The sequence below is a fragment of the Oryx dammah genome, unplaced genomic scaffold (assembly GCF_014754425.2).
Source record: "Oryx dammah isolate SB20612 unplaced genomic scaffold, SCBI_Odam_1.1 HiC_scaffold_8, whole genome shotgun sequence".
NCBI lineage: Eukaryota > Metazoa > Chordata > Mammalia > Artiodactyla > Bovidae > Oryx > Oryx dammah.
Genome location: NW_024070192.1, coordinates 7,194,761 through 7,213,777, shown reverse-complemented (window position 1 = coordinate 7,213,777; position 19,017 = coordinate 7,194,761). Strand labels below are relative to the sequence as shown.

The following is a 19,017-nucleotide window of genomic DNA, read 5'->3' as shown; positions in this document are numbered from 1 at the left end:
CGTGAAGAGGCGCAGAGATCAGCGCCGAGACAGCGGGGACGCTGCGGCAGTGACCGCAGGCAGACGCGCCGGCGGTCTGGTCCAGGGTGGCACGGCGGTGGGAGCGGAGAGGTCTGGTCGCCAGCGTCAGCCGGGTGTTCTCTGGGCTCGGACGGCCTGACGGCGCCTCTTCCATGGCCCCCAGCTGCCTTGTTGTACCTCCTTGTATATTCCTTCCTACAATAGAGGGGGACTGTTGTTTCCTCTCCATGCCTATCTTCCCCACAGGGCCGATCAGAGTGTGTGAGGCTGCTGTTGTGCGCAAGGAGGTCTGGTTGGTTGAGCCGCAGGGGCTTGGAGCCTGCTTGGGACCTTACCGGACAGCGGTGGGGGAGCCACTGGTGGTGGGGCTGTGCTCCTGGATGCCCGCGGGGGCGGGGACAGCCTCTTATTTGGACTCGGCAGTTAGGTGCTGCCTGGCCTGGAGGAGGAAAACACGAGTGAACTTCCCTTCCACCTGCAGGTGGCCAGGGCTGCCCGTGGTCCCCACTTCTTGGCAGCTGCACCCAGGAGCCTGAATCTTTTCTAGAAAAGAGGCTCAGTGTCAGTTACCCTAACGAAGGATGTTCTTGATGCTGATGAACCTGCTGAAGGAAGATCACACGGGGATGAGGCTGCTGTGTCTTCTGAACCGAAGGCTTCCTGGGGAGCTTCCAGCTTCAGGTGCTAGGCCCAGAAAAGGCAGGGCTTCACATGTTCCCGCCTTCCCTGTGTTTTTCTTCTGGGAGGGAGCTGCAGATGGGCCCCACCCCAGCTCTTAACTCCTAGGCCACACCCGCCCACAGGGAAGGGTGTGGGGTGGCTCTTTGGGGCCGGAGATTGTTAGATGGTGGGCAATGGAGTGGAGCCTTATCAGCACTGCAGCTGGAGGCCTGGGTGTGGTGAGCCAAGGCCCTGAAGCCAGACAGGCGGGTCCTGCCACTGTTCAGCTGGTTCAGTTTAGGCAAGTTACCTACTTCCTCACCTTTGAAAAGGGGATCAGAATGGTCCCTTGGGCATTAGGTTGTTGTGACGATTAAATGGATTTATCTGTGTCAAAAGGCTTCAGACACGCCTGCGAGTGGGATGAGCCCTGGGTGCATTTTAGCTGCCTCTGTCCTCACCTTTATTATCATTACTATCATCACTATTATTCTGACCCCATTCTTTCATGATGGTGGTAGAAGGGTAGAGCGTACAGACAGATTCTTGCATTTCTTTTATTTTCTGTGGAAGCATTTCCTCTCTGGGACTTCCACCCAAACCAAACCCGGTTAGACAAGTCCCTGGACACCGGGGAGGAAAACCAACCAGGGAGAGGGCTTCTCCTGCCGGCCTGCCATCTGGAGATGGTGGAGTGGCGGGGGCTGGCATCCCCTCTCCCCTCCCTGTTTCCCGAGTGGCTGGGGCTCTGCCTCCAGGCAACCAGGGCAGGCTGCACAGGCTGAGACGACGGAGGTGTGTAAAGAACACGGGGCTCTTCATGGCTCTGATGGACCGGTATTGGGGGAGGGCAGCAGGTACCGTGAGAGCCTCTGCCTCGCCTATGCTCATTCCTGGGTTTGTAGCTCTACCTGGAAAGTTCTGTGGAGAGAAAGTAAACTGGAGGGCAGGAGGCGGGCAGTGCTGCGTGTCAGCAGGAGCAGTCCTTAAAACGGGTCCACTTTGCTCTGGCTCAGCCCCCCAAATGGAGGGGCAAATAAGGATGCTTCGTTTCGGTGGAGCTCTTAGGATATGCCCAGTGTTGGGCCAGGTCATCGTGCCAAGGCCATCTTGGTTTATCCTCACAGGCTTACCCCAGGAGGAGGGTACCAGGATTGTCCCCGTTTCACAGGGGAAAGAAACATGGCCTTGGAAGGTCGAGTCACATCTGTTCATGTAGCTGGTCGCGGGTGGGGGATGGTGGTGAGGATTGGAACCCAGACCGTCTGGCCCACTGGGGAGAGAATGTTGCTGTCGGGAGGCAGGTTATGGACGACAGTAGGGACCTCACCTCTCTTATTCTGGAAGTTTGGGGCCTGCTAGGACAGGGCATGCCGCCTACAATTAATGGCCGTGGTGACTGTGGCGTGGCATTCTTGAGCCTGGCACCTGCCTGGGGCAGGTGCAGCCTCCGTCGCGGCTGACCGGGCATCTGGGAGGTGGCGCTCAGCAGGACGGCAGCCCTCCCCTGGTTCCGGAGTCTTGCCCCCTTGCCCCCTTCCCCCCAACGTGGCATTCTTGCCTGCGTGTTTCTCCAGCTTCCGTGGGCACAGGGAGAGCAGAGGCTGCAAGGAGAAGTCACTGGCCACACCCCGGGGATCCTGGCATGCCGCCCTCCTGATGCACAGGGCCCAGCCCGGGGAGTGGGGCACCGCAGAAACACATAACCAGAAAGCCTTTACTGGAAAGAAGCAGGCAAACCCTGGAATAGAACACTGACATGTTCCCCACTCTGGGGGGCGCTTGGGACCCATAGCTCCTGCACAGAGCCCCTCTGATTGGCCTGCTCCTCTCTGGCATGGGACCCCCGAGGGCCAGCTCCCCACAGATGCGGGCTGTTCTCCAAGTACGGGGACCACGCTCTGTGCTTTGTTAAAAAACTCAGGTCGGCAAAGAATCCCTGGTGGTTTTCTATCTTCGAAACCATCGATCCCTCCTGGGCGCCTTGCAGGTGAGAGTTCTGTGGCCGAACAGCCCGCTTCCTTGCTGAGGCTCCAGGTCTCTCAGAGCGTCCGGGTCCCTGGGCTTGGCCAGGGCTGAGCCGTGGGTCTTTGTCTTGAGGGGCGAGGGCTGCGGGGCCAGGCTGACACCTGGGTCGTGGCGTCGGCGGTCTCCTCTCTGGCTTCTCGGCCATCTCCCTGGCCCTCAGGGTAGGGTCATGGGTCCCACCTGGGTCCTCCTGCCTCTCCGCCTGGGCCAGCAGTACTGACAGCAGCAGAAGCCACAGGCAATCAGTAGCAGCAGCACTACGGTGGCTGGAGAGGGTGGGGAGACAGCAGAGAGCACGGGAAACTCAGACCAGGGGGCGGGGGGGTGGGGAAGAGCGCGCACTTCACTTCTGAAGAAGCCCCCTTGGGGGCCTGGAGGACCTTCCCCAAAGGTCTGCTTACAGGTCAGAAGCACCGAGAATCTGGGGAGAGGAGTGACTGTCCCCACGCCGGCCCCCAGAGCTTTTGCTCCCTTCATCCCTGGGTTGAGGTCCCGGGAGCACCCCTGGGCCCTGGTTTTTGGCACACCCCGTCCCCAGGAGCAGCATGTCAGAGAATAGGGGGAGATCCCCTGCCCCCACCCCACCCTCTGGAGACATCTCCTGCTCCTCCTCTGTCTGGGGAACCACCTGGCCCTTCGACTGGCACCATGGTTTCCTCTCCCAGACGCGAGGAAGAGCCCTGGGTGCCGAGGAGACTCCGGGAACCCCGGCTTACCTGTGAAAACCACTAGGACCGAGAAGGCCAGGATCTCCACAGGCTCAGCCTGCGGCAGCCTCTGCAGCTTGAGCAGCAGCCTGTCCCCGATGGAGTGTATCTCCTGCGCGAGCTTGCTGGCTGCCATGCTGCCCCGGGTTCCTGCTGGGTGCCTCCTGGGCTGCAGAGCAGAGAGAGGGCCTGGCGTCCCCGTGGAGCTGGCTCCCGAGAGTCCGCCCTCTCACCCACCCCGGCCCGCAGAACGAGTTTGTCAGGTCTCACCCATCAGAGTCCGGTGGCTCACCAGGGAGGAAGCGAACTGTGGGGCCCCTCGCTCAGCGCTGGCCCTCACCCTGCCTCGCTGGCACTGCCCTGGCCAGGGACACGGGAGCCTGAGGCCCCACCGCGGGGCTGCTCGGCACAGCCAGCCCCGGGAGGGCTCTGCCAGCAGTCAGGGTCAGCCACGCTTGCTGGCTGTGAAGGTGACTGCCCTGTTCCGCTCCTTTGTTTTGAGACACAACTCCTAGGTGTTGTCTGGGTTTCTGGTATGGACACAGCTCCCCGGTTGGTTTCCTGGTGGGGACACAGGGCTCTGGGATCCCAGCCTGGCACCCTTCCTTTTTGTCACTTTTGGGGACAGAGGGTCAGCTTCTCCTGGGAGCAGGCTGATGGGGGCTGCTGGCCAGGGTTGGCCAGAGGTGAGCGCTGACTGGGGGGGCGCAGTCTGAGGCCCCCTGGGGTCCCCACCCCTCTCATCAGCCCCGTTTCTTTCCTCATTCAGTGTCTTCCTGTAAGAAGGTGGGGTGACACCGTACTCCTCCAGTTTTCCCCAAGGAGTCTTCTCTTAGGATGGGACCAGACATCCCAGGGAGGGTGTAAGCGCTCCACTCTTGCTGGCTGGGACCTGCTCTTCTGGCTCTCAAGAGGGTCCCCCTTCCCTCGACACCCCCTGCCCCCCGAGTGGCCAGTCAGCCTCCAGGCCCCCTGACCCAGGGTTTCCTCCGGCCTGTCCTGCCTGAGGGGCCAAAGGTGAAGGCCCAGGCCAAGTCAGTGAGTCAGGGCATGTTATACCCCAGACTTTCTTCCCCTGGCGCCTCACCGGTGGGCACGAGGGAGCCAGTGCCTCTTGAGAGAGGGCTCAGAGACAACCTGGGCCAACCCAGCCTCAACCTGTTCACCAGGGCGGGGCTGCCGGCGGCCTGGGGCCTGTGCCAGGCCTTAAGCTCTTGTTGCCGCCGCCCCATCCCTGATCTCTGCCTGGCAGGTTCGCCCGGTGCGGGCTGCGGTCACCCCCGGCCCTGCCACTACAGCGTAGCGTCCTTAGAGCCGCCTGGAAGGTCATCCGCTGGGCCGCCCTTGGCTCCCTGCCCTCTCTGGCATGCGGCCTTTGCTCAAGGAGGGGAACCCCCCTCCTGCCCAGCCCTTCCTTCTTGGGCAGCTCTGGTCGTTAGAGGGTGGGACCTCCTGGAGGCCTCATAAGCCCCACCTGTGGTCACTTAGGCCACTTCTGCCCCCCCGTCCGCCTCGTGGTCCTTCAGGGCCTGGACGGTGGCTGGCACAGGTGCCTCCTCCACAGAGTTCCTGCTCCCGTCTGGCCAGCCGGCCCCGTAGCACAGCATTTGAATCACCCTGGGTTTGATGCTGCCGGCTTCCTCCCTGCTTTTGTGACTCGGAGTCACTTTGACTTTCTGAGTCTATTCCTCCCCTCGTTTTACATGAAGATGGGGTGCCCACCTTGTGGCTGTCAGGAGGGAGGGTTGAGCCCAGTGCCGGGCTCCGGGAGTGCCAGGGGCACGTGGTTCCGCTCTGGGTGGGGGAGAGGCCAGACGGCCTTTGGGGGCAGTCACGGCCCCCTCCCTGCGCACGCCTTCCTCCAGCACCTTTGGGGAGTGTCGTCTGCATCCTTCATGCCAGGATGTCTGTGGTGTGTGAGGTGAAGGAAGGTGGTGGGGGGCCGGCTGGAGGCGGGGAGCTGTGTTGTAAGTGATGATGCTACCGCAGGCAGGTGGAGATGGCTCCGTGGAGGACTGGATGGTGTTCTGTCAGAGGGCGAAGCTCCTGGAGTCAGAACCCCCCAGCTTCTCCCATGCCGCAGCCCAGGGTCTGCATCTTTCTACAGAGGAGATTAGGAGCCCAGTCTTCCAATGTCCTGGGAGGCATAGGATTCTAGAATGCCATGCGTCATCCCCTTCTGCCTCCTTTCTTTTGCACCTGGGGACCGTGAGACTGGAGAGAGGAAGGGACTTCTCCACGGTTACACTGTGCCTCCCTGGGCGCCTGTCCTGGGAAGCCTGATCTTTGCAGACTAGATCAGGAGCCGTGCACCGAGAGCCTGGCCCGTATGACAGGCTCAGCACAGGACCAGGGCTGCGGAGACCAGCCCCACCCATGCGTCTGGGTACACAGCCTCTTCACTCACCGGGCCGCGCCTGCTCTTGGAGAACCTCCTGTGACTTGTCACCAAAGGGACGATCTCGCCAGTCTTTCTGTGTCAAGTTCACGAGGACCCCTTTCCTCAGGTCACGCCGAGCAGACCTCCTCCTGCTGACCCGTGGAGCAGGTGTGCACAGGAGCGTGGTCCTGGGCCCCTAGGCGTCCCACACCCCGGGTCTCCTGGGGGATGGGAGCCTGCCCGCCTGGCCCATTCCAGTGGGCCGACCGAAGCCCTCAGGGAGCGTGCTCCAGGCTCCAGAGCTGGGCTGCTCTCGCCTCCCTTCTTTAGCTGCACTTGGCCTGGCTTTCTCAGCTTGATTGGCCCAGGGCCTGCATTGCCTAATGGAGCCATCAGAGACACTCCTTCAGAGGAAGCAGGGAGCACAGGCTGGCAGGGGGGCTTTTCCACTTGTGCCCCCATGCCTAAAGGCTCAGGAGGGATTGCAGAGGGGGTGGCTCCGCTTCTGAGCGAGAGGTTGCTTGGAGACCCTGGTCAGTCAGGGTGCGGAGGGGGTGCAGGTGTGATCCCCAAAGCAGGGAGGAGGAAGGTGGAGCGGAGGCTGAACTGCTGTGCAGGAAAGGCGGGGCCTGTTGGCCCTTCAGGGCTTAGGAAGTGAGAAAGCTGCAGACTCATGCCCGGGGAGCCCGGGCCCCACACTGGGAAGAGCGTCAGTCCACGCCAGCTGCGGGCCACAGACTCGCATGGCCGGGGCCTGTGGGGACCGCAGTCAGCCAGCTGCGCCTGGGTCAGCCCCAGGGGTGCCCGTGGGATCCCGTCTGCACCAGGGACAGGAGTGGTTCTGCCCCAAAGACTGAAGCCCCCTTTGCTCTCCAGTTGCTATTTCATCCTTTCCAGCTTGGCCTTGAGTGAAAGGAGCCTTAGTGGGGCCCGTGGGGGAGTTGGAGGGGCCCTGTACTCCTAGAGGGTGGAGGCACATTCCAGCAGGTCCCGGGCGGGCTTCCCAGCATGCTATTTAAAGCAAGGCCAAGGGTGCCTGACGCCGGGTGCCTGATATAACCAGCCGTCGTCAGGTGACCATGTGGCCGTGGCTCAGCCGTTGCTCAGCAGGGAGCCCTCAGCGTTCCCAGGTGTGGCCCAGGAAGAGGGGGCGCTCCAGGGAGGGTTGCGTCTTGTCCCCTTAACCTTCCTCCCATGTTTGGAGGGAGATGGGAAGGGAAGCCCTGTGGGCCTCTCTATATGTTTTGCCAGTCTTCCTAGCTCAGTTCCGCCACACTCCTTCCCAGACTGTACTTCCTGCCTGTGAACCAAGGAAGCTAAAGTATCTCCCAGCCCCATGCCCGGTAGCACCTCAGTTAGGAGCAGCCAGAACAAGTGGTGGCTTTCCCTGGCTCTTGGCCCGTATGGCCCTGCATGGCCCTGCCCCAGCCAGAGGGGCAGCCTGTAGAGCGAGGAGATGAGCCAGGCTGTGGGAAGGCTGGCAGAGCTGGAGGGACTAGGACACGTGCCTTTGGGTGGCATCTCCTGGCACAGAGGGCCTTGCAACTGAGCAGCAGGCGTCCTGCAGGCCAGACAGCTGCCACCTGGTACTGAAGCGGCCCTGTTTCCTTCTTGCCAAACTGACGTTCCAAGTCCAGGCACAGCTGTTTGGTGACTGATAAGGGCGTGTTGGTGCCTCAAGGGTCCAAGGGCTTCTTGCCCTCCCTTGTTATTTTATCAAGGTGGGTTCATCCACCCTTACTTGTTGGAGAAACAACCAGAATGAGGCATAACTGAAGGCCGTGGGTATCTTAGCAGATTCCCGCTGCGCTTCCGGCCTCAGCCCCACCTTGCGGTGGAAGGGAGACACTTGAGCCCTCAGCAGTCCAGGGTCTCCAGCCCCATAGCTCTGCTTGCTGCTGTGACTCTTCCTGCAGTCCCAGGAGCTGGGCATCACCCTTGTGTCCCTGCTCAGGGACTTGTGTCTGGGGGGCCCCGTCCACTTGCGTCCTCTGGGCCTGGAGACTCTAATCCCCGCCTGCCTGCCTGGGCCGTCTTGCGGTGGCTCACCACTGCATCCCTCCCTCGCTAGGCGTCTGTCCCCTCTCTCTGTCATCACTGCCCGTCGCTGCAGGGCTTTTAAGCCTCCCCAGCCCACAACCCAGGCCAGTTCCTACAGCCTCAGTGGAGCCAGGAACACACATAGGCTGATGTTTGGTTTCCACTGTAACCTGGGTGGTTGTTTTCCTTCCTAGGTAGATGTGGGCTTGTTTGCCTTGGGGAAGACATCTGGGGGGTGGGGGTGGGGGTGGCTGGGGAGGGAGCCTTTAATGCTGCTTGTGTGAGGACAGGGAGGCTGGAGCAGTGTGTGTGTGGGGTCTGCACTGTGGGCCCAGTACTGGGGTGGGGCAGTCCCTCCCCAGCTTCACTTCCACCCCACCCTGGGGTTAGGGCCCTCAAGCACTGGCCTCGTGCTCAGGGAGATTTGGGGGCTCCTGAAGATCTCCGTGGGCACTGGGAGGAGGACCTGGGCCTACCCCCCACCCCAGCCAAGAACACCAGGCATCCCCCCCACAAGAGGTGGGAGCTGCCGTTCTTGATCAGGACATCCACATCCTGGGTGGTTTGAACTGGCTGGGCCTCCTCAACTGGGAGAAAGCAGGTACTTGATCCCGGGGGAAAAGGGAGGCTCAATGGGCAGGCGAGAGCTCCCTCCCTGGCCAGGCCAGCCAAATCCCTTGTTTAAGCCCCCTGAATAGAAAGAGCTTAAACTAACTTTTGTTGAGTAAGCAGGCTCCCCGGGCCCCTCTGCCTGCTCAGCAAACAGAGAAAACTACCCTGCGCCGAGCGCGGTAGCCTCAGCCCCGGGGCCCGTGCTGGGTCCCAGCGGGAGAGGGGAGAGCCCAGGCTCGAAGGGGACGCTGTCTGGAGACTGTGCCCAAGTGTGTCCCCCAGGACCCTCTTCTCCGTGTTTGTGGTGGATCCACCCTCGAGGCAGGGGACCCTGGCGGCGCCCTTCCCTCCTCCCCGCTCTGTGACCGGCCACTCACCTGCGAGTCAGGTGCGGCGGGGGGCGGCCGCAGGTGCAGGGCAGCCCAGCGGCCTCGAGTGTCTCTCCTCCCTGCCTCCCCCGGCGAGCCCCAGCCTGGCTCACACCTCTTCCTTCCTTTGAGGATGCGTCTTTCCTGACCCGCGGCTGCGCCCCGGGTGCCTCTGCTCAGCGCAGCGGAGCTCCTGGCTGTTGACAGCCAGCTGCTGCCTCCGCTTTTTTGTTGCTGGTCGTCCCGGAGATTCAGGTGTCACATTACTCGGCCGCCGCTCAAGTGGGGAGCCAGTGCCCCTGCTGTGCCCAGAGGGAATCCCTGCGGGGAGGGCGTCCTGCAGGCTTCCTGTGCCTGCTCCCTGCCCCGAGGTCTGCCCTCCTGTTCCTCCTCCTCTTCCTCTCCTCCCTCCTGGCTGGTGTGGGCTGGGCCTGGGCTGTGAGCTGATGAAAGAGGAGGGCGACTCGCACGTTCCCTGGCAAGGATGACCTCTGGGAGGCTCCACCTGAGTGGCGAAGTCGGGAGGGAGGGGGCTTGCAGCTCTCCAGCCCTTGGCACCCCACAGCCCCCCTGGGGGACCCATGTCCCTCAGCCCCCAGTCTGTCCTTCAGGCAACTCCCCAGGAGGCCCCCGTCCTCTCTTCTCCTGGGAAAGAAAGAAGGGGAGCTGCCGGACCACCCAGGCTGTCAACCCTCTGGCGCGACATCTCGGGGAAGGACTCAGGAGTCCCTAGTGACCGGGGAGTAGCCCAGGCTTAGCCCATCCCTCGGGAGGTGGCCCCGGAGGAGAGAGGACACTGCTTCTCTTCTCGACAGTGTCCGCTGGGGCTGTCTCCACACTCCTGGCCCGGCCGGCAGGGACGGGCTCCACAGGAGCCCAGTGGCCAGCGGGGCCATTTGACATTTGGCTGGTCATGCCACCCCAGCAGACCAGGCGGTGCCCGGAGCAGGACAGGGGCCGACCCCAGCCCGCATCTGCGAGCTGTCAATGGAGCCCTTTGAGTGTGAGCACAAAACGCCAGTGAGTCAGGGCTTGGGGGAGGGTGCGGGGAAGGAAGCCAGGCTTGTGGCCTCACCACTCGGATGCCAGAGTGTCCCAGAGGCCGGGCAGGCGGCACCGACTTGGGCGGCAGGGTGAGCAGCGTGGGTTTGGGTGCGGCTGGAATGGCGCCCTCTGGTGGCCGCACAGCCAGCCCACCTTTCCTCCGGGCCGTGTTCTCCCAGCTGGCCTGGGGTCTCCGCTCCTCAGCCTGTTCCTTGCAGCCCCAGGCAGTGCTTGTGTTTAAGTCGTGTCCCAGCTAGAGCAGTGGTGCTAGCTCTTCTTGTCTTTGGGATGTGGTACCTGGATGGCCTTGCCTCTGCTCTGGCCTCTCCAGAGGCTTCGCCCACCCTGTGCTGCATGCCTGCTGCAGGGACCATTGTTTGTAATGGCTGGGACGGAGCTGTGCCCTCCCCCCACACCCCCGGTCTCTACATCTGCCCCAGTGATCCACTGGGCCCCCACAGGAGAGACTACTGGAGGCTGGCACCACAAGGGGGCTGTGGTGGGTCAGAGCAGAGGAAGACGTGAGGAGGAAGACCACGGCCAGGGCTGTGCTCACCAGTGCCCAGCATGGGGTGCTAGCCCAGAGCTGCCTGGTTCCTGTTCTCAAGCAGTCTCTCGGTTCCGGGCCGTGTACACTGGGTCAGGCAGAGACTTGTCAGGGACAACAGGGAGGAGTCGCCAGGAGACAGAAGCAGAGCAGAGCGCTGAGGTGGGGTAGGGCTACTTCCTGCTGTTCCCTCTCCCACTCAGCAGAGAGTGAGGAGCGGTAAGAAGAGCCCTAAGTGCTGAGTGCTGTGGCGCACTCCACAGCGCTGGCTCGGCTCTTACGCTGCCCGAGCGGCCAGGGCTCTCCTTGTACCATGTATGCTCGAGATGCCTAAGCTTCATTTCAGGAGGTCAGACGCTTTCCCCAAGGACACAGCCTCAGCTGCAGAGTCAGAGTCTGCACCCAGAGGTGATGCTTCTCCCAGGGTGCCCCACTACTGGAGGATGGAGAGGGTGCCGGGGCCTGGAGCCCAGAGGAGTGCCCCACGGAGAAGCAGAGTGGGGTTTGTGCCCTGGCTCCTCTGGGCACGTGTTACGTGGCTTTGAGGAATCTCCTTTAGCTCGTTGTCCTCATCTATAAAATGGGCACCCAACCCAGCCGTGATGCCTTGTGAGGCTTGCATGAGATGCTGGCCACAGTGCCAGACAGCCATGCTCAGGCAGAGTTTGGGGACTGGGTGAACAAACGCTGGCCCGAGCAGGTCCCTCACCACCCCTGCTCCAGGTGCCGCCATGCTGCTATTGCCAAGTACTTCGGGGACTTGCCCCCCGCCTGCACCAAAGGCTGTGACTGCTGCCAGAACCCCACAGCTGTGCGGAAGCAGCTGGACGCTTTGGAGCAGAGAAGCAGCTGGAACAAGACCTGCATTGGGCCCTCCCAGGGGAATGGCTATGACCCCGAGCTGTACGAAGGAGGCCGCAGGGGTTACGGGGGCTTTAGCAGGTAAGGGGCTGTGAGGCCAGGGCCCCCCAACCCACTAGAAAGAGTCTGGCATTCTCTCCTTGGGGCCAAGGCCAGATCAGAAGGGACACATGCCCCCGCCCCGAGGGCCACACTGGGGCCAGGACATCACCGTTGCCCCCAAGCGTCCAGGGCATCAGAGACATCACTGCCCTACCAGACATGTGATGGGAGGGCGAAGCCCTGACCCAGGACGGCTCATGCCCAGCCTGTCGCCTAGGTATGACGAAGGGTCTGGAGGCAGCGGGGACGAGGGCAGAGACGAGGCCCAGAAGCGGGAATGGAATCTCTTCTACCAGAAGCAGATGCGCCTGCGCAAGGTGAAGGGGGCAGGGTTCAGGTGGCTCTGGGTGGCCCCTGTTCACACCCTCTCAGCCCCTCGCTTATGCTAGACTCGGAGCTGTGTTGCTATGGGATAGGATGACTCACAGGACTTCATGTCATCTTCCAGGGCAAAGACCCCAAGACAGAAGAATTCGTACCCCCAGGTCAGTACAGAAACGTCCCCTGGGCTGGTCCCAGGGTGTGGGTGGAGGATGCCTCGTTGGGGGGTCAGGAACGCGAGAGAGCAGGCAGTAGGGTGGAAGGACTCGCCTCTCCTCCCCGCAGATGAGGACTGTCCCCTGAGAGAGGCTGCCAGTAGGAAGATCCCCAGGCTCACTGTGAAGGTAGGAGGTGGGCAGCTCCTCACACCTGCCCTCAGGCTCCTCCCCCCAACCTGGGACCTGTGTGACCACCTTCCTGCCCTGATGCAGGCCCGTGAGCACTGCCTGGGGCTCCTGGAGGAGGCGCTGAGCAGTAACCACCAGGCCGCGGGTTCTGCTGACAGGTGAGTGTCGTCAGCCCCCCCCCCACCCCCCGCTTGTTTGGGCGTGCGTGCGTGCTCTGTCCCTCAGTCGTGTCCGACTTTCTGCGGCCCCATGGACTGTATGTAGCCCACCAGGCTCCTCTATCCATGGGATTCTCCAGGCAAGAATACTGGAGTGGGTTGCTGTTTCGTCCTCCAGGGGATCTTCCCGACCCAGGGATCCAACCCTGCTTTCCTGTGTCTCCTGCATTGGCAGGCAGGTTCTTTACCACTGAGCCACCTAGGAAGCCCAGTTTATTTGGGCACCTCTCCCCAAATTGTGACTCATCTTCCCAAGGGGGTGTGGGTCTTCACACAGCCCCACCGAGGGCAGGCTTGGCCATGACAGGCTGCCAGGAACTTCCGAAGAACAGTAACCCACAGGGGCCCAGACAGTCCAGGCTGGAATCCCTGTGCCCAAGGCCATTCCCACCAGGCCCTGAAGCCATCTCCAGGGTCCCCTGCGGGAATCACAGGGCTGGCCTCAGGCCTGACACCTTAATCTCATTGCTGCCCTCAGACTTGACCTCCAGGCCAGGGCAGTGGAGCTGGAACATGAGACATTCCGCAGTGCCAAGGTGGCCAACCTGTACAAGGCCAGCGTGCTGAAGAAGGTGGGCGTCGGGCAGGGGCGGGAAGGGTGGCGGCTCCCCACCCAGGGGGCCACTTAGGTGGGGGGAAGCCTGGCTCCCCCGCTTCCCTGGCTGCAGGGATTGCTAGCCAGCCCCGTGGGGCTAGAACTTGTCCAGTGTCCAGTTGCCTGCAAGCGTGAGCCACAGAAGCCACTCAGGGGAAGCCTGGAGCTAGTGGGTGCCAGCCAGGGCGTTCCCCCCCGCAGGTGGCTGAGATCCACAGAGCCTCGAAGGATAGGCAGCTGTACCGTGTGGGAAGCAGCACCAGCAGCTGCAGCGCCCAGGCCGAGCCCCCGGAGCCCACCGAGCACGACATCCTGCCTGCCTCCCAGGTGTACTCGGTGAGTCCACCACGCCACCGGCGCCCCGGCCCCTCGCCCTTCGTATTAGCACCGTCCTTGCTCCTCCTGGCATCACAGCCCTGACCCTTGCTCTCCCCTGCCCTGGAGCCCCCCCAGCACCTCTCACCAGCCCAACACCCAAGCCTTGGCCTGCCCAGCCTTGCCTTCCCCGGCCCCTGCGGCCACACCTGGACCTACCAGCGAGTGCTGGAGGGGCCTGTGGTCAGCAGCCTCTTTCCTCCTCGCAGCTCAAGCCCAAGCGGGTAGGAGCTGGTTTCCCCAAAGCCTCCTGCCTGTTCCAGACGGCCACAGAGCTGATGGAGAAGACTTGGGTCCCGGAGCAAGAGCCCCGGCCTGAGCAGGGTGGTGGGCAGGGGGCCCCCAGCCGGCCCTGTGACCACCAGGGTACGGAGCGCACCGAGCCCCTCCCCGGGCCCCGAGGAGAGGCCCCCGGGAGCAGTGCTGTTTGTTGGGGGCCCTCCCCCGAGGAGGAGAGAGGCCCTGCCCGGGGCAGCCCCACTGCCAAGGTCCGGGTCAATAAGAAGCAGCAGCTCCTGGCCGCCGCGGCACTCAAGGACTCTCAGAACATCGCCCGCTTCTTCTGCCGAAGGACCAAGAGCCCACCCCCACTCACTGCAGCCCTAGGGGCAGATAGTACCAGCCCCTCCCGTGATGGGGTGAGGGGACCCCTGACACTCCTGGAGAAGGGCTCAGGGCAGGAGGATGGAGCCGTGGGGCATTTGGCTGCCCACCCCGAGACCAAGGAGTGCGCTGAGGAGGGGCTGAGGTGAGCACGTGGGCAGTCTTGGCATCCCCTTGGCTCCCTGGGCCTCTGCAGCGGGGCTGGTTCCTGCCACGGGCTTCGCGGGGCTGCCCAGGCTGAGGGGGTGGAGGCGACTGGACCCTGATGCCTGCTCCCCCTCCGGCCAGTGCCTGCCCGCTCAGAGACCAGAGGCTCCCCGAAGGCCAGCCCAGCCCCACAGAGGAGGCACAGAGAGGCAAGCGGCCCAGACCCCAGCAGGTACCGAGAGGCACGAGGCTGCCATGCTGGAGCCTGCTTGGGGGGCCCCGAGACAGTTGTCTCCACTGTCCACACCGCAGGGCAGATGGGCCGGGCCAGAGGGAGCCAGCGGACGCAGAGGCCCAGTCTTCCAGAAGGAAGGGAGGGGCCCAGAACAGGGGACCCCAGAGTGACCCTCTGCTGTGGCCCTGCCCAGGAGAACCCAGGGAGCCAGGCTCAGAAGAGGCCACGTCCCTCAGCCAAGGCCTCCATCCTAGCTGAGGCAAAGGGCAGCGTCTCAGCCAGCGACCAGAGCCCCTCGAGCCCCCAAGGCTCCTGCCAGCTCTCGGAACCCAGCATTTCCCTGAAGGAAGCTGCGAATGTGGTGGTCAAGTGTCTGACCCCCTTCTACAAGGAGGGCAAGTTTGCATCCAAGGTATGGTAGGTGGTTGGGCCCTGTTCTCCCCTGAGCCTGGAGCCCTGGGGTGTAGACGGAGTGGGGGAAGCATGAGTCCAGGACAAGAAAGGCGGAAGCCCGCAGCCCCCTCCAGGGTCTGCCTTGCCCTGGGTCCTGGCATGGGTGCTCCTGGCTCCTCCCCACCCTCTCTCTCCAGGAACTGTTTAAAGCCTTCGCCCGCCACCTCTCACACTCACTGACCCAGAACCCCTGTCCGGGAAGAAGCGGTGAGTGCGAGCGGCACCGGCCGGGAGGGACTTGTGGGCTCTGCCGGGAGGGGACTGGCCCTCATGCCCCCTCCCCCCCCAATCTAGTGAAGGAAGAGGCACAGGACGTCATCAAGCAGTTGTTCCGTGGCCGAGCCCGGTGCGAGAGTGAAGCCGACTGGCACGGCCTGTGTGGCCCGCAGAGATGACTGATGGGGCCCGATGGGGCCCACGTTCCTGCCTGCCCCCCAGACTCCAGTGTGGCCCACCCCGGCCTCGCTCAGGACCAGGGAGGGTGGGCGGCCTGCTCCCAGGCTCTCCCCGCTTCCAGCCACACCTCACTTTGGAAATGGGCCCGGACACCTCCCAAATCGAGGTCAGCCCACGTTTCTTTTTGCTCGCAAAGCCTTAGGCCCTCTTTCTCCTCGCCTGCCTGCCTTCCTGGCCCTCGCAGTTGGGTTTCCTGGGCCAGATCCCCAGGTGAGAAAGGGGCATATGGTGTGATGGCTGCCAGAGGAGCAGAAGGAAAACGGTCCCTCCACCTCTTAAAACACTTTAAACTCAGGGCGAGGGCCAGCAGGCCAAGGCTGTGGAGTCAATTCAGGAGGAGCCCCAGCTGCCCTTGGTCCACCCCCACCGCCCTCTCCCTTCACGATGCCGCCTGCAGCCCAGCCCAGGGGCAGAGCTCATGCCAAGAGGAGCAGCAGCCCGGCCTGCCCCTGCTCAGCTCCTGGTCAGGAAGACTGGGCAGGACGTCAGCATTTACAGGAGAATAAAGTGTCCGGTTGGTTCTGACATGCACGTGCACAGCCCCGTTCTCTCAGGAGTTTTATTTTCTCAGCAGCCGCTCCTCCCAGGTCTGGGCACGTGCTGATGTAGGGCCAGGGCCCAGGTGGACATCTCTCCCAGGCTGGGTGACCCCCCAGACACCCAAGCCGAGTTCCTGCAGTCCCCACCGCAGGCCCACCCCAGAGCGAGGCTCGCAGAACGAAGTCCCTGTAGCAGCCCCACTGTGGGCCATGCTACAGTGGATTCCAGGACAGCCAAGTGCTGAAGTCCAAACCAGACTGGCCTCACCACACCCAGAGGAGATTGTCGAGGTGAGACGTGGGCCGGGGAGGGGTCCCGTCTCCATCTCTGCCCCCGCCTTGGGTGTAGCACGGCCCCTAACTAGAAGGAGGGTTGCCGTCCAGCAGGAAGGTGATGGTGTGCTTCAGCTCCTGGGCCTGTGCAGGTGTGGCACATGAGGGCAGGGCTCCCCTGCCAGCCCCCCGCCTTTGTCCCCCAGCCCCGCCACGCCAGAGCCCTGGGCAGCAGCCTGGGCCCAGGCGGCCAGGCACACCAGGCCTGGGTGAGGCACTTACTACCTTCTCAGGGCACGCGGAGGCCACCCACCTGTGGAAGCTCAAACCAGATGGTCTGGGGGTTGTCAGCTGAGCCGTAGTTGAGTTCCAGGCCAGGGGAGCCCTCTGCCTCCAGTGGGCTCAGCAGGTGGAGCCGCTGCAGGTCCCTCAGGGCTATGGAGCAGCACAGTTCCTGGGGGGCGGGGTCAGTGTCGGGGCGGGGGGAGGAGGAGACCAGTGCCCCGAGGGTGCCCAGACTAGCACAGGGGCAGGAGCCCAGCCCACCTGGGAGCCGGGGTCCATGAGGACGAGGTGCTGGCGGTTCAGCCCCAGGAGGCCGGGGCTGGGCAGGGCCGGATTGCTCACTCGCAGCACCAGGTAGACCGTGTACCCAAAGAGGGGCAGCTCGCTCACGGCCTCTGCAGACGGAGAGCAGGGCTGGTAGAGAAGTTGCTTAGCTCCTCTACCCTTGCCCCTCCTTCCTGGGTGCCCCCTGCCCCCTCCCTGGCCGCCCCCTGCCCCAGACCCACTGATGAAGCTGATCTGCGCTTCCTGGGAGCTGCACCCTTGTAGCTGCCTCAGTTCCCGGCCCATCAGGCTCTTCACGGTGGCCACGTTCATCTGCCATTGCTGCTGCCACTGCTGCTTCCTCGGCAAGTAAGCCAGGAGGTCTTGCCTAGGACACAGCCTGGTCAGGCGAGGCTGGGCAAACAGCTGGTGCTAAATCAATGAACCAGTGGCTACCATGGGTGAGACCAGGGATCCAGAAACATGGATGAGGTGTGGGCCCTGCCCTGGAGGAACGTGGGGTAGGATGGGGGACAGGTGTACACAGCCCGCTGGATTAGGGTCATGAAGGGCACCAGTGGCCTTGACTTTGGAGGAGGGGTAAGGGGGTGACAGGAGGCATGGGGGCTGTATTCATGCTCACTCTGAGGGGGGCTCCTCCTTGTTCCTGCTGAGCTGCTGCAAGGCAGCCAATCTGGCAAGTCGGGTGTCTTCCTGGGGGCTGAGCCCCAGCTTCCCCTGCAGGTAGTCCCGCAGCACCTGAGCAGAGTGGGGGCAGCAAGGGGGTTACTCCTGAGCCTCAAGCCCACTGCTGGCACCCTCCCTTCTCCTTTGAGGGCAGGGATTCTTGGAGGGCCCCTGCCCAGGCAGCTGAGGCTGGCACTACTGTGCAAGGCAGACCTGGCTGTAGTGGGTGCTGATGTAGGTGGGATTGTCAAAGTGCAGCCGGGTCTCCCAGCCGAGCCGCCGGCTGTGCAGGCTCACGTCCGGACCCCCCAGCACGCTGTTGAGGTACTCCTGGGGCCACAGGGGCCGCACCAGCTCACCTGCACCGAGAGTCCAGGTTCCCAACCTGAACAGGCTTACCAGGGCCAGCCCCGCCCAAGCCCCGCCCATGGCCCGGCCAGCCCCAAGGGTGGGAACTGCCTCCCCCAAGGCCACAGCAGTGGAATCCACCCGGACCGTGCTTCCTCCCCAGGCCGGGTGGCTCACCGTCCCCTTTGATGAGGAAGAGAGCAAACTCCTGCACTTCCTGGGGGTCCGTGATGCCCATCTGCCTGCACAACTCCTCCAGCACCTCTGCTGCCACCTAGACGTGTACAGAGCCGTGATGGGGGTACTGGGGACGGAACAGGACTTCGGGGGTGGGGGGGGTTCCCAGAACCGAGACACACGGCTTCCTGTGTCTCCCCACCCCCCGCTGTGGCCCTGCACTCACCGTGAAAGTGCGGATATTGGTCTTGTAATCCACACCCCCAGGCAAGTGAATTAGGACCAGGTGGACTACTTGTCCTTTCTGCCAGGACAAGAGCAGGGTCAGTCCACCCGTGAAAGAGGCCCCAGCTCCTGCCACCCACAGGGAGTCCTGGAACACTGCCCGGCCCGCACCCCCAGTACCAGGAAGGCCTGCATCTCGCCTGGGGAGGGCAGCCGCCGGCGACCCCCATACTTGACGGTGCGCTGGAGGTGCTCTTGGCTGCTCTGGGCCAGCTCTGCAGAGAGGAGCCAGGCCGGGCTGTGAGCATCTCCCTGCCCCTCCCTGAGCAGCCAAGACCCCAGCCCAGAAGCCCCTCCCTGCCAGCACCTTGGTGAGGACCCCCATCCTGCAGAAACTTGGTCACGTAGGGCATCAGCGTGTTCGACGGGGGGACGCAGCCCGTGAGGAGGCTGAGGAAGCGCCAGCCTCTTGCACAGAGTTTCCTGCAGGGCAGAGAGCCTGGGCCTCAGGCTGGCCAGGTCGCAGTGCTGTGCTTTCCCTGAGAGGCACCCCCCTGCCCCCCCCACTCCCATCCCCCACTCACGGCCGGGGGTGTCCTGTGACCTGCTTGATGGCCTGGCAGTAAACCTCGTCCCTGAGATCCTCCTTCTCCTGGCAGAGCTGTGGGGACAGGAGGGGCAAGGCAGTGAGGCTGGGATGGCGTGGAATCTGAGGTCAGAGAGATCCTGCTAATGGCCACGGGCGGGCGCCAGGTTGGGGTGACAGCCACAGTCCTCTCTCGGGCTTGGTCTCACTCGGCTCAACAGCATCTGTACCGCTGGCCATTTGCCAAGTCACCAACTTCACCCGCTTCCAGGCCGAGCTGGGTCCTGTCCTCTTTCTCTGGTCCCTCTGTCCCAGTCATCTCAGCTGACTCCCCTCACCACCGGGACCTCTAGAGGCTGCAGTGCCCTTGGGCCTCTGTCTGCACTCATGACACCCCGGGCCTGCCTCCAGCCCAGACATCTCCCCTGAAGCCCACACCCTCCACTTGAAGACTGGGACTTCAGACTTCAACAGATTCCACCACAGGCCAGCCCTGCTCCCTCACTCAGGCAT

The 19,017-nt window shown here is 63.3% G+C and overlaps 3 protein-coding genes across 5 annotated transcripts in view; 1 reads left to right on the top strand and 2 right to left on the bottom strand.

Moving 5' to 3' along the window:
* RECQL5 (RecQ like helicase 5) overlaps positions 1–15,656 on the top strand; it is a 29,615-nt gene extending 13,959 nt beyond the window's left edge. For both annotated transcript variants that reach the window (XM_040244538.1, XM_040244539.1), the window contains 12 exons: positions 11,131–11,349; positions 11,588–11,687; positions 11,819–11,855; positions 11,977–12,035; positions 12,123–12,196; positions 12,735–12,828; positions 13,053–13,187; positions 13,436–13,974; positions 14,118–14,208; positions 14,405–14,623; positions 14,802–14,871; positions 14,959–15,656. In XM_040244538.1, the coding sequence (XP_040100472.1) occupies positions 11,131–11,349; positions 11,588–11,687; positions 11,819–11,855; positions 11,977–12,035; positions 12,123–12,196; positions 12,735–12,828; positions 13,053–13,187; positions 13,436–13,974; positions 14,118–14,208; positions 14,405–14,623; positions 14,802–14,871; positions 14,959–15,059 (1,738 nt within the window). In that variant the 3' untranslated portion in view covers positions 15,060–15,656. The remainder of the gene's footprint in view (positions 1–11,130; positions 11,350–11,587; positions 11,688–11,818; positions 11,856–11,976; positions 12,036–12,122; positions 12,197–12,734; positions 12,829–13,052; positions 13,188–13,435; positions 13,975–14,117; positions 14,209–14,404; positions 14,624–14,801; positions 14,872–14,958) is intronic.
* On the bottom strand, positions 1,225–9,465 carry SMIM5 (small integral membrane protein 5). 2 transcript variants are annotated; one of them, XR_005721729.1, is made up of 3 exons: positions 8,826–9,465; positions 3,426–5,443; positions 1,225–2,975 (listed from the first exon to the last, which is right to left on the bottom strand). XR_005721729.1 is itself a non-coding variant. In XM_040244658.1 (3 exons), exons 2-3 carry the CDS (start codon positions 3,550–3,552, stop codon positions 2,866–2,868), a joined length of 237 nt encoding a protein of 78 aa, XP_040100592.1. In that variant the 5' UTR covers positions 3,553–3,585; positions 8,826–9,403; the 3' UTR covers positions 1,225–2,865. The 2 variants fall into 2 exon arrangements, 1 of the variants encoding a protein (XP_040100592.1); XM_040244658.1 differs by having other exon boundaries at positions 3,426–3,585; positions 8,826–9,403.
* A 5-nt stretch (positions 15,657–15,661) lies between the features above and the next one.
* Positions 15,662–19,017, bottom strand: part of MYO15B (myosin XVB) — a 30,133-nt gene continuing 26,777 nt past the window's right edge. The window contains exons 52-62 of the mRNA XM_040244318.1: positions 18,503–18,579; positions 18,286–18,401; positions 18,099–18,193; positions 17,920–17,997; positions 17,694–17,790; positions 17,382–17,527; positions 17,125–17,240; positions 16,724–16,869; positions 16,479–16,612; positions 16,246–16,386; positions 15,662–16,076 (exon numbers count right to left, since the gene is read on the bottom strand). Coding sequence (XP_040100252.1) covers positions 16,017–16,076; positions 16,246–16,386; positions 16,479–16,612; positions 16,724–16,869; positions 17,125–17,240; positions 17,382–17,527; positions 17,694–17,790; positions 17,920–17,997; positions 18,099–18,193; positions 18,286–18,401; positions 18,503–18,579 — 1,206 coding nt within the window. The 3' untranslated portion in view covers positions 15,662–16,016. The remainder of the gene's footprint in view (positions 16,077–16,245; positions 16,387–16,478; positions 16,613–16,723; positions 16,870–17,124; positions 17,241–17,381; positions 17,528–17,693; positions 17,791–17,919; positions 17,998–18,098; positions 18,194–18,285; positions 18,402–18,502; positions 18,580–19,017) is intronic.

Coding starts and splice junctions, on each gene's coding strand:
- SMIM5 (XM_040244658.1), bottom strand. CDS start 3,552: ATGGCAGCCAGCAAGCTCGCGCAGGAGATACACTCCATCGGGGACAGG. Junction 2,976..3,425: donor GGTCCTAGTGGTTTTCACAG/GTAAGCCGGGGT, acceptor CACCCTCTCCAG/CCACCGTAGTGCTGCTGCTA.